Source organism: Lepus europaeus, chromosome 7, assembly GCF_033115175.1.
Source record: "Lepus europaeus isolate LE1 chromosome 7, mLepTim1.pri, whole genome shotgun sequence".
Taxonomy (NCBI): Eukaryota; Metazoa; Chordata; class Mammalia; order Lagomorpha; family Leporidae; genus Lepus; species Lepus europaeus.
This window is the reverse complement of record NC_084833.1, coordinates 83,188,716-83,201,524: the sequence shown is the minus strand read 5'-3', so window position 1 is coordinate 83,201,524 and position 12,809 is coordinate 83,188,716. Positions and strand designations below refer to the sequence as shown.

The 12,809-nt window shown below is 47.5% G+C and overlaps 1 protein-coding gene across 1 annotated transcript; it reads right to left on the bottom strand.

Annotated features, from left to right (window-relative positions):
- Positions 1 to 7,171: 7,171 nt before the first annotated feature.
- FUT4 (fucosyltransferase 4) lies at positions 7,172 to 11,793 on the bottom strand. The gene is made up of 3 exons (XM_062197585.1): positions 11,499 to 11,793; positions 11,061 to 11,353; positions 7,172 to 10,955 (listed from the first exon to the last, which is right to left on the bottom strand). Exons 1-3 carry the CDS (start codon positions 11,791 to 11,793, stop codon positions 9,432 to 9,434), a joined length of 2,112 nt encoding a protein of 703 aa, XP_062053569.1. The 3' UTR covers positions 7,172 to 9,431.
- Between the last annotated feature and the right edge of the window lie 1,016 nt (positions 11,794 to 12,809).

Sequence of the window (12,809 nt, the reverse complement as noted above, 5' to 3'; positions counted from 1 at the left end):
TGGGTACTTGAGCCAGATCCAAATGCCTTAAGGGTTGATTTTGAGGCCAGAGTGTTATTTAGGACATCTGTCATTCTATGTGTCTTGGGATACACAGCAGACTCATAGAATGGCAGATGTCCTGACTTTCAAATAAATAAATCTTTTAAAAAATCAGTTTATTTGGTGCAAAAGATTTGTTGAAAATCATACATAATAGTGATTTTATTAAATGCATTTTTCATTAACTTTTTGAAGACTCTTCATAAATTTTATACAAAAAATGAAGCTCGGGGTCGGCACTGTGGCACAGCAGGTTAAAGCCCCGGCCTGCAGCACCAGCATCTCATATGGACGCCGGTTAGAGACCTGGCTGCTCTACTTCCAGTCCAGCTCTCTGCTGTGGCCTGGGAAAGCAGCAGAGGATGGCCCAAGTCCTTGGGCCCCTGCATGTGTATGGGATACCCGGAGGAAGCTCCTGCTCCTGGCTTCAGATCAGCTCAGCTCTGGCCATTGCAGTCATTTCGGGAGTGAACCAGAGGATGGACTACCACTCTCTCTCTTTCTGGCTCTACCTCTCTCAGTAACTCTGTCTTTCAAATAAATAAAATAAATCTTAAAAAAAAAAAAAAAGCTAATAATGAAGCTCACACCATACACAGAAATTAACTGAAATTCACAGCATCACAGTTCAAATATAAAATCTAAAACTGTACAGTTTTTAGGATAAAATTCTTAGTGACCTTTGGTAAGCAAAGGTTTCTTACTTAAAGGGTTAAAAACATGATCCATGAAAGAAAAGCTTTGATAAATTGGACTTCATCAAAATTTAAAATTCAAAAGGCAGTGAGAATGAAAATATCTAAGAAAGTCTGCATGAGTTTGGGTGTGGAGACAAATTTTAGATAAAATAATCCATACAAAAAGATGGTGATAAATTTGGCTTTATCAAAATTGAAAACTGTTGCTCCGTAGAAGCCATTGTTATGAAAACAAAAAGGCAATGTGCATAATGGGTAAAATATTTATAAAATATGTATCTGATTAAGAACTTGTATATACAAAACCTATAAAACTGAGTGGATTGACTATTCCGTGGTAAAAAGGAAGGCATACTAATGATATGGAAGTGTGGTTAATCAAACAGAGCCAGATAGAAGAGTTACACGCTGCTTGGTTTCATTTACATAACGTTTTAGAGAAAGCCATAATAATGGAAAACAGATCAGTGGCTGTCAGGAGCTGGGGCATTAGGAAAAGCTGTGCGTGAAGAGCCGTGAGAAAAATCTGGGGAATGACAGAGCTGACCACAAGCTCTGTTTCCTGGATTCTGAGGTGGCATTGCCAGTGCTGCACCACAGAGCCACGGAAGTGAATTCACTGAACTAACCACATTTCATTGAGCTTCAGACGTGCAAATGGAGCACAGTGAACATAACAACCATGAATGCTGTCTGCTCAAAAACATACGAACAGGAAGCACTGGCAAGGCGCTCTCTCCACTTTGATATTTATCCTGGGCAATAAATGGGTCACGCGTCAGCATCCTGGCTCAGTTATTGTGTGCATTCCTGTGTGCGATTAACCTGTATGAATCTGTTTTCTTATCTCTAAAATGGCAATAATGCCTGCTTGGTTCTCTACTGCTGCACAACAAATATCCCCAAACAACACCTAAAACAACAAACATCTGTTATCTCCTACATTCTGTGGGTCAGGAATCCAGGAGGGACTCAGCAGGGGACCTCAAGCTCAAGGTCACTCAGGAAGTTGCAGTGCAGGTGTTAGCCAGGCCTGGGGTCCCTGCTCTGTGCTCACTGCTGTGGTTGGCGGGAATGGCCTCCGTGGCTTCCCTCAGTTTCCCAGCACAGGGTAGATCACATCATGTCAGCAACCAAGAGATGGAGAAAGTATCGCCACTGCAGAAAGCCATCTCTGTGCAACCTAGTTGCAAAGGTCTCAGGCCTTGCGTCTCCCAGTCTGAGCCCATGAGTCCAGAGCAAACTCAAGGGCACAAGATGCCTGAGGCTTGGATAGCAGGAGACAGCAACCAGAAAGAATCACTTTAGGGGCTGTCGACCACTATGCCTTTAACTGAAGGGTAGAAAACAGAAAAATGCATCTAAAGCATTCTGCACATAGCAGGAGCTTAATATATAGCAAACCTTAGTAAGCTACAACTACTGCAAAAGAATCCTTATTTAAAAGCCATAGATGTGTACCTCCCAAAGAAGGCTTGATATGCCGTAAGGTGGCATCTATGGTTATCTAAAAGCATTGCTCTTTGATCACTAGGGTAGCCACAGGTGGATCCATGGATGGATGATGGATGGATGAAGATGGATGCTTCAGCTAAAATGTTTATTTAACCTTACAAGAACATCATAGGATGAGGGCAGATGTTCCTAGTCACCAGGGGAGCAAAATCCCTATAGAGATTAGTCATTTTGAAGGTGACACTTTATAACAACAGCTGTTTTTAACCGGTATTAATGAAAACAATGAAGTAGATAAAGGGCTGAGTCCAGCGGCTACAGAACTTGTAGTTTTCAGAAATAACGTTAAGAAGACAGTTTGTGGTGCAGAGAGTTCCTGAATTATTCTCTGATGACGTCAGGGCTCTTGCTAAGAGGCTGTTTACCTTCTGTGATTCTGTACATGGTCTACTGCGTCTTCCCATGGCATCCCTTCATTATGACCCCACTTGTCGTGTGTTGGCATTAGTTGTCCACATGTCTGTTTCCTGGGCCAGAATACTCACTTTTTGAGAGCAGATCTTTGCCTTAGTTTTATTTATAGCCCCAAGTCCTAGCATAGAGCCTGCACATAGGAGACACTCAAGAAATGCTTATTGGCCGGCGCCGTGGCTCAAAAGGCTAATCCTCCGCCTTGCGGCACCGGCACACCGGGTTCTAGTCCCGGTCGGGGCACCGGATTCTGTCCCGGTTGCCCCTCTTCCAGGCCAGCTCTCTGCTATGGCCCGGGAAGGCAGTGGAGGATGGCCCAAGTGCTTGGGCCCTGCACCCCATGGGAGACCAGGAGAAGCACCTGGCTCCTGCCATCGGATCAGCGCAGTGCACTGGCCGCGGTGGCCATTGGAGGGTGAACCAACGGCAAAAAGAAGACCTTTCTCTCTGTCTCCCTCTCTCTCACTGTCCACTCTGCCTGTCAAAAACAAAACAAAACAAAAAACAACAAAGAAATGCTTATTAAATGTTCCTGAAGACTCCATTTCTCCTTTTTAAGAAACATTTATTTGAGAAAGATGGAGAGACTCCCATGCACTGGTTCACACCCCCAAATACCTGCAATAGCCAGGGCTGGACCAGGCTGAAGTCAGGAGCCACGAACTCAATCAGGATCTTCCAGGTGGATGGCAGGGACCCAGTTACTTGCACCATCACTTGCTGCCTTCCAGAGTCTGCATTTGCAGGAACCTGGAATCCAATGTGGATGTGGGACTTGAACCCAGACACGCTGATATGGGGCACAACTGGTATTTTAACTACTGGGCCAAATGTCTGCTCCTGCCTTTTAAAAATAATCCAGATTAGGATGCTTTGTACCCATGGTCTAATAGGACAATGTTTTTTAGTGTATTAGCTGAGATTCAGTAATTTCAGAAAATATGAATTCAAAAATCTCAAAATGATGTCATAAAAACCCAATTCTTTAGAACCTACTAGAAATAGTCTTATAATAAGTTTTTATAGGAAACCAGTAAGTATATCAAATTTATTGGGTCATTTACATGTTTCCCTCTGTCTCTTGCTTTTCCTTAAAAGAATGAACTGGTGATTATGGCTATATAAAAAGATATAAAATGCATAATTGGATACAGATGAAGTATACTGACTGGGGATGAGAAACACTGCAATGAACACGATTTTTCCAAAATGAAAAAAAGAACCATTGATCAGAGTTCAAGAGTCTGTTGTAATGAATCAAGGGATAATAATTTTGTATTTCTGGATGTTAGTTTATTCCTTAAGTTCCTGCTTCGCCCTGTCAGTGAGTTCAGACTTCTGGATTTCACTCTTCGTTTGCCGACAGATGCTGCATTCCAAGCTGAAACAAAGCTTTCTTTTCAGCACAGGGGCACTGAATGGTGAGTGTTAAAGTAGTCTGTCCTTCTCTGGGCAGATGTTTCTCCTTTGTCCTGCCTCTTTTGTTGTCCTGTAACCCATATGGTCCCTCCACTTTGCTCTGTATCCTCCTCTCTCCATCTTTTATCTGATCTCACTTTCTCTTCCAACACTGTATTCGCCCCCATGTCTGTCCTTTTCTTTCTCTTGACTTCCCATCTGTATTCACCACCTGCTCTACTTTATAACGTAATCTTCTGTTTACACATTCATTATTAAATCCTTTCTTTTTGCGAGCCCTGCTTCTATCCTTAGCAGGCATTGGTCACTTTTCAAAGTCTGTTCTTAAATAAGTGTTTCGGCATGTGTGAGGGCTGGAGGGGGCAGGCAGGAGAGAAGAGAAACTACTCAGTGTTTATTCCAACTTTGTAATAATCCTGCCTCAGCTGTTGAGAAGAAAGTTTGCTGACTGTGCCCAACATCAGGTACCACCCAGGCTTTACCCCACCTGTTTGAAAAGTGGCAGTACTTAATTCAGTAACAGGAGCTCAAGACTGGACATAGAGGGCATCAGAGCATTTAGTAAAATAAACCAGACTGAGAGAAAAGAGTATGCCAAGTATGGCCTTGGAAATGAATCACCAGATTATAGTAGAAAAAGCCAGGCAGTTAAGAACACGAGAGCACTTCGTGCAATTCAGAAGAGGCAAAATCATCAGTCTAGTTACCAATTTAGAATAAACATACACAAACTGCCCCGAGAAATATCCCAAGTGCAAGAGGCAATGACTGATTACATTGATGAGTGGAGGTTTACATTATAAACCAAAAGTCATTTTCCATCTCATAACTTTAATAATCTTGTCAAATAACCTGAACATGTGTACATGAACACTTGATTTGTTAAAAGAATGTGTAGCGGGGGCCGGCGCTGTGGCTCACTTGGCTAATCCTCCGCCTGCGGAGCTGGCATCCCATATGGGCGCCGGGTTCTAGTCCCAGCTGCTCCTCTTCCAATCCAGCTCTCTACTGTGGCCCGGGAAGGCAGTGGAGAATGGCCCAGGTCCTTGGGCCCTGCACCCACATGGGAGACCAGGAGGAAGCACCTGGCTCCTGGCTTCGGATCGGCGCAGTGCCGGCCATAGAGGCCATTTGGGGGTGAACCAACGGAAGGAAGACCTTTCTCTCTTTCTCTCTCACTGTCTAACTCTATCTGTCAAATAAATAAATAAAAAAAGAATGTGTAGCATAAAAGTCCATGAGACACATACAAGAATGACTTGAGATGTACTCAATGCAGTTATTCACCAAACTAATTCATGGCCTTGGCTCCTTTCCCTGATATCTGTATATGCGATGCTTTAAACATTTGTGTTTAAAGTTAAATCAGATCCCCCACCCATGCCTGGTTTTCTGCCAGTTTACTGCTCCTATATACTAAGTCACTTCCAGGCTGTAAAAAAAAGGCACACTGGGAGGTGAATTAGCTCTTTAAGCCCCAGGAGACCAATTAGTAGCATGCTAGCAAGTGGAACTTGACCCCAAGAGATTTTGTCCAGCCCCCTCATTTCGCAGCTGAAGTGGCAGAGGCTCAAAGGGGTTGCATCTTGCATGGGCGAGGATGGTTCCACCGATACTTCTGTAACCTTAGGCAAGTCCTTCAATGGCTCTGGAACTTGGCTACTCAGTAAAACGGATAGGTAATCCTGGGTAATGTTGTTGAGGTGATTCCTATGGTCCAGGCACTAGACCGAGTACTGTAAGCATCTTTTCTAATCTTAACACCTCCACAAACTATATGATTACCTTCAAATAGAGATTGGGAGTATCACAATACAGAGAGCCTAAATAATTCACCCCAAATCACACAACTGTGAAATGTTGCAAAGCTAGTGGAAGAGCCCAAGAATAGCTGCTTCCAGAATTCTAAAACGCCAGTTCTTAAATCCCTTCTAACTCCCATCAGGTTACATTAAGTAGACATGCTGAGCTTCCCAGATTCCTTCCATCTCTGAAAATCTAGAGCAGAGCTGCAAGTTATGGCACCTCGGCCAAGGCCAGCCACCTCATTCGCTTAGGGATAGTCTGTGGCTTTTTTTGCACTCCAGCGGCAGAGTTGGAAGTGGCAACAGACTGTGTGGCCTGCAAAGCTGGAACTTTTTACACTCTGGTGCTTTGCACAAGTTTACTGACCCTTGATATAGAGCCTGGAAACTCTAGAGTACTCTGTAATTATGTAGCACTTTACAGCCTAGTAAGCACTTCGGCATGGCATACATCAGCACACTTAATCCCTATTTTGTAGAGGCACTCATGCATTATAAAGGAGGAGGCTAAAACTCAGTTAAATAGCTTTCCTAACCAAGGCCATAAGAACAGAAAGTGGCAGAATCACATACCCAGGTTCTGACTCCGAACTTCAGACTCTGCATGAAACTCCTTTGCTCCCCTAACTTACTGCCAAGCAGTGGCTTGGAATCTGAAAAAAACCTTGTGAATATCGAAAGCAAGTCAGACTGTCTTCCGATGCAGCTATCATTACAGGTGCACTTTCAGAGTCATCAAGTGCTGAAAACATTAAATTTTGTAATAAATTTGAAAGAAAAATCTATGCCTTAAAGGAGGGCATGGCAATCATAGAAAACACATTTGGATATATATGTGTATATATATATATGATGCATTCACATGCATTTTTGTACTAAGGTTTGCTAAATTTGAACCTATTCAGTTTAGAATGAGAAGTAACATACAATGAGCAATTGCCACATCTCTTGCTCTGTGATGAAATTAGCCTAAAAGAAAATTCGTTCCAGGTTGAAAACTTGCATGTAAATGCTCATGCTGGATATTCACTACATGGTTAATTTCAAATGGACTTACTACTACAAGAACACTGGTAAAATAAGTTTAACTATATAGCTTTGCCAAAACAAAAAAAAATTAAGAAAGCTTAGATGCATACTTCATTCTCTTCTACAAATTTAAGCTTGATCTAAATGACAATGTTGCTTCCTGAAATAAGGCTTAGCTTTAGAGATTCATTTGAAATATACAATATGAGACACTTTCTTTTTTATTTCAGATTTATTCTGTAACATCTTTGAGATTTAATTTTAGACATATGTATAAATGGTTATAAGAGCATCCTGAAATCATTGCAAGGAAAGAAAGAAAAAAACATAAAATCAGCTAGTGCCCACTGTGTGTTAGGCACCTGTCGCTTATTTCCTGAAACGCTCACAATGAGCTATGAAATATTTTCCTCCCTCATTTTACAGGTGAGGAAGCTAAGGCTCAGGGTTTTTGCTAATGTGCCCAATGTCACATAGCTGGAATTCAAACCTTAATCAGATAACCTTCAAAACCGAAGCTCTGTCCCACTGCCCCATGTAGATTCCCAATAACGCCAAGACCACTGGCCAACATCTCAGAAATAGTTATTTCAAGAATAGAATTTTTCATTACCTTTACTGGATGGCTGGTAGTTTGTAATTCTGTCCACACTGTAATACTTTAATGAGGAAATTTTAACCATAGCTGTTCACTTCTCCTTTTAAGGAACAGAGAACTGCAGCACCTAGATTCAGTGGGCTTTCCAAATACATTGGCAACAAATGCCCACAGGTATAAAACGTGCTTATGACTCAGTTAACTGTACCAATCAAATATAAAATTACTATTTATAGAAGACTTCTGTAGAAAACTACATCTTGGGTCCTACCCATAATAATTAGTCAGTGAAGATCTTATAATGAATTAAGGATTAAACTCCATCATTTCAAGCTTTAGATTAGCTTTATAATTTATAGTCCATATCACTATTATGCATATAAAATATATAATAGTCTATGTTATAGACTACAGTCTATATAACTTTCTTACTGATTTACGGTCATGTCATTTTAAGTGAATTGAATCTGCCAATTGTTTCAGCAGTCATTTTTCACTTTTGGCAGTGGTAGACTGTAAGAGCTCTAAAAGGAGGTTGTTGCCTTACACATATACTTTTTTTTTCTCTTCCCCGGGTCCCCAAGTCCAGTGTTTGGCATTAAGTAGGTACGCAGTGACACCTGTTAAATATGCTGCTCATTCAACAACCTGCAAAGTCAATGCATGTATTTTGAAGACTGATCCCATGGCACAGTCTCAAGGGCACTAGAAATGTGAGGATTTGCTGTACTGTGCAGACTAGAAGGGCAATCTGTTAGCACAGGGAGCACAGCAGATTTAGCCTTTTACAAAAGACAGAGGAAGTTCATCATAGGCACGAACTTAGTTCCATTTCCTAGGATCTAAACATTCAACCAAAAACTCACAAACAAAAAGTCACTAACAGATATTGTAACATTTTCTTTTTTCCACTTGCATGATTCTGTCATGCAGTGCAATCCCTTCCACTGTTCTGCAGACAAGTGATGCCACATCCCTGAAGGACTGGCCTTCCAGCCTAAAGTTTCAGTCCAGTAAAGACATGGCAAATAATTTTGTGGAAAGTGACATTGTGGCTTCCTTTCTTCTGTTTGTAAACACAGGCTGGTTTGCTGGGAAGAGAAGAAGGTTGCTTCTGCTTGATTTTCACTTTTGTAACATTAATATTTAAAAAAAAAAAACAAGTACAAGAAAACACAAAAACAGAAGAAATAAATTAGGATATGGTTATTCACATTATAAAGGGATTCTCCATAGGATTTGGTTAAATATTGAATTCTCTTAGGGTCCTGAATTTTTGATTTGATTTAAACGCAGTTTTACAAGAATACATTTGTTGTGTAAAGGAAGTACACCCATATGTTCATCTTGAGACTCTTTCAAGGACAATCCAGCAACTTGTTCCCATTCATGGGGCAGAAGAAACAGTACTTGTTAAGGAAGTCAATAGCGCCTTTAACCACTCTGCTCACCTTTCCCAGGAGGCTGGGGTTTGAGGACTCCAACAAAGAGAAAGCCACACTTGAGGCCACACCCACACCCAGCCTCCTTCTAAAGCCAGCAGTTTGCTTCAGGAAAATGCCAATTGGGCCACCACTGTGGAAATAACGAGAAACAGCCTCGGTGCCTGGCAGCTAAGCCATTTCTTCACCTCTGCCCAAGTTACCCTTCTTCAAAGCCCTTAACAGCCATGGCCATCAACAGCAGAAGGAGCCCAAAGGCTAGTTGTGCATAAAGCAGGCGAACCTGGGACCTTTCCCACCCCATCTTGCAGTTGTATAATGTTAATTGGCAAATCACCTTTTTCCAATAAAGAAAAAAAAAAAAGTGTTCTGAGAACTTGGTCCCGTGATTCGGCAATCAAGGAGATGCTCGGTAGGATATCAAAGAGCTGACAACCTGGCTTTCCTGGGTGGCTTGCAGCGGGGGCCAGCTTCACCGCTCAAACCAGTGTGCCAAGTTGCCTATGCTCTTGGGCTGGTCCCCCGCCGTCTGCACAGCCTGGCAGGCCCGGCACCACGGCTCGTCCCAGAAGGAGGTGATGTGCACGGCGTACCTCCGGCGCCAGTGGAAGTAGCGGCGGTAGACAGCCGGGTTGCGGTCGAGGAAGAGCAGGTAGGTGGCCAAGGAAGAGGCACTGGGGAAGTCGTCCACGTGGATGAAGGCGCCGTGGGGCACGAAGCGCTCGTAGTTGGTACGGTCTGGGCCCAGCACCACTGGCACCGCCCCGGCCAGGAACGCGTTGCGCCAGAGCTTCTCGGTGATGTAATCCAGGTGCTGCGAGTTCTCGAACGCCAGGTAGAACTTGTAGCGGGCCACCGTGTGCAGGAGCCCGCTGTCGGGCACCGGGCGGCCAGGCCCACCCTGCCCGAACACGTCCACTGGCACGTGCTGGCTCAGCTGATGGTAGTAGCGGACCCGGGCTTGGCGCTCGTCCCAGTGGCTCACCACCCAGGCCACCAGCCCCCGCTTCCGGGCCAGCGGCGGGGCCAGGCCCGGAGGCTGGTCGCCCGGGTGGCTCCTGGGGTAGAGGTAGCCATAGGGCACGAAGACGTCCGAGTCGGCCCTGTAGGAGAGCGTCCAGTTGAAGAGGTTACCTGCCAGGCTTCGCAGCCCCGGGGAGTGAGAGGGCGACTCGAAGTTCATCCACACCCAGCGCTGGCCCGGGGGCCTGGAGCCTGAGGTCACCCGGGCCGCGGGCTCCTGGTCGCCCAACGCGTGCAACTCCAGCTCCTCGGCGGCGCGGTCCCGCGCGCCCCAGGGCGGCGGCCAGTCCAGGGCCCCCTTCACCAGGTCGCGGTGGTGGAACAGCACTGCCTGAGCCTCGCTGTAGGCCGCGCGGTCGGTGAGCAGGCGGCAGCCGCTGATGTTGAAGCGCAGCCGGCAGTCGGGGGGCGGCCTCGAGGCGGCGCCGCTGCGTCCCCTGAAAGGCTCCCACCAGAGCAGCACGCCCACCGGCCGCGGCGGGGCAGGGGATGCCCAGGGCAGCGGCGGCAACTGCTCCCAGCAGACGTAGGCGGCCAGCGCGGTGCACATCAGGCCGGCGGCCACCAGGACCGAGGCGCTCTGTAGCTGCCCCTGGCCTCTGCGCCGCCGCCGCCGCCCGCCGGCCTCCGGGCCCCACGGCGCCCCCATGGCGCCCGCAGGCAGAGCCGCCGCCGCTTGCCGCGCGTCCGCAGGCGTGGAGGAGCGGCGCGGGCTCTCATGCTGCCGCTGCGGCTCCGGCCGTCGCCGCCGCTCGCCGCCGGCCCGGGAGCGGGAGGGGGCGGTCCTGGAATCCAGAGGCCCGCAGGTCCAGCTCCCTCCTCCCCAGTCCCGGGCTGGGCGCGCCGCCAGGGCGAGGTGAGCGGGCCGGGCAGCCCAGCCGGGCGCCGCCCTGTCCCTCCCCGCCACGATGCCCACAGCCCGGCCGGGCCAGGTTCTGAGAGTTTCCTGCCGCGCCTCCGCTGCCCTCGGACCCTTGAACCGCGCCGCACAGGCGCCTCATCCGCTCCTCGGGGTCCCGGGCCTCCCCAGGCACGCCCACCGCCCCGACCTGGCGCCGGAGTCCCGGGCCTCGCTCACAGTGGACTGAACCCCCCTCGTCGTCACAGTGAGAGCTTGGATCATCCCTGGGCGTGTGCAGCAGGCTGGAGACCCGCAGAGCCGCAGCTGCGCGAGAGCAGGCGCAGGCAGGGACAGGGGCGGACCGCAGGCAGGACAGAGGACCCAGCCCGCTCGCTTCCGCTCGGCCCTGCTACCCGCCCGCGACGCCCGCTGGACGGAGTGAGGAAGCAAACCCAGGGACAAGCACGGCCCACAAGTCGGTGACCCGGGTCGTTGTGGGGCGGCAGCCTGCGCTGGACCCACGAGGGCTGCTGATTTTGTGAAACTCGATTTTCAGCGTGGGTAGGCAGAACACCCCTCTGCTGCGCCCCAGCAGATGATGGAGAACCAAAAAAAAAAAAAAAAAGTTGAGTAATCGAAACTCAGTCTCCTATCTCCCCACCCAGCGTTTCTGACCGCGGGCCAGTGACTGCTGGGGGCGCATAAGGCAGAGATAAAGATGTGGCCGCTGGGGTGCTTGTCCTGGATGAATTGAATGCCTGGCCAGTGAGATGATTGAATGAATGCACGTCCCTTTTAATTTTACTTTGCACTTAGGAAGCAATTTCTGCACTCGTGAAGGTTTTATGCGAATCGCTTTGGAGGTTAAGATGATGAGGACTCGGGCAACCCACGTTGCAATGAGTGTAGGTTGACAGCAGAGAGCCACACTGGCCCCTTCAGGCTTATCAGTGCAGCAGCAATCAGGCATCCTTTGAGGAATTTTTCCCCTGCGGCTTGATTTTAAGTTTATGGATTTTACCCCACATTGGTATTATTGAGATTTTTTTTTTTCCTGCTCGGGAGGATTCTAAGGAGGCCAGCGGCTGGGCTGCTTCCCTAAGGAGCCTGGAGACAGTCTCCAGGGAAGGGTTAAGCTCGCGCCTGGGGTGCGACAGAGGCGAGGCGGCAGAGGCGCTGGTGGAGAAACAGACGCTGCTGGGAGTGGGGCCGACCTGCCAAGCGTTTTTGCTGTTGTGCTACCTACAGAAAACAGTGCACATCAGGCCAGCGGCCACAATCCACTGCCTCCCAGGCACCTTAGCTGGATGCTATATGGGAAGCAGAGGCAGGACCCAGACCCAGGCACTCGGATGTGGGATGTGGGAGTCCCAGGAGATGGCTTAACGCACTGCACCACAGTGACTGCCACGATGGTTCTTATTTTTAAAACAGTCAAGGGCAGGGGAAAGGGAAGGAAAAGAATTTGGGGCAAGTAACAAAGTCATGACTGACCTTGAGAATGTGGCTCTTGGAATAACGAAATAACTGGGGTCATTAGATCGGGGAGGAAGAGACCTGGGACATTAGCCTAAAGAGATGGAGCAGCACTGCGCAGGCCTGCAAGGAGGAGCAGTAGATAGGATTCAGTAGGTTGGGAATTACTAGTGGTTTGGGGCTTTTCTGCTGAAGGTTGCGGAGAGTCTTGAAAGATTCTTAAAGCAATGTGATGAGATTTGTAGCTTTTTTTTTTTTTTTTAAGGTTCATTTATTTATTTGAAAGGCAGAGTTAACAGAGAGAGAAGGAGAGACCTAGAGAGATGGATCTTCCATCCACTGGTTTACTCCCCAAATGGCCTCAAAGGCTAGGGCTGGGGCAAGCAGAAACCAGAAGTCGGGAGCCAGGGCTTCATCTGAGTCTCCCACATGAGTGGCAGGGGCCACAGTACTCAGGTTGTCTTCTGCTGCTTTCCCAGGCACATCAGGAGGGAGCTGGAACAAAAGTGA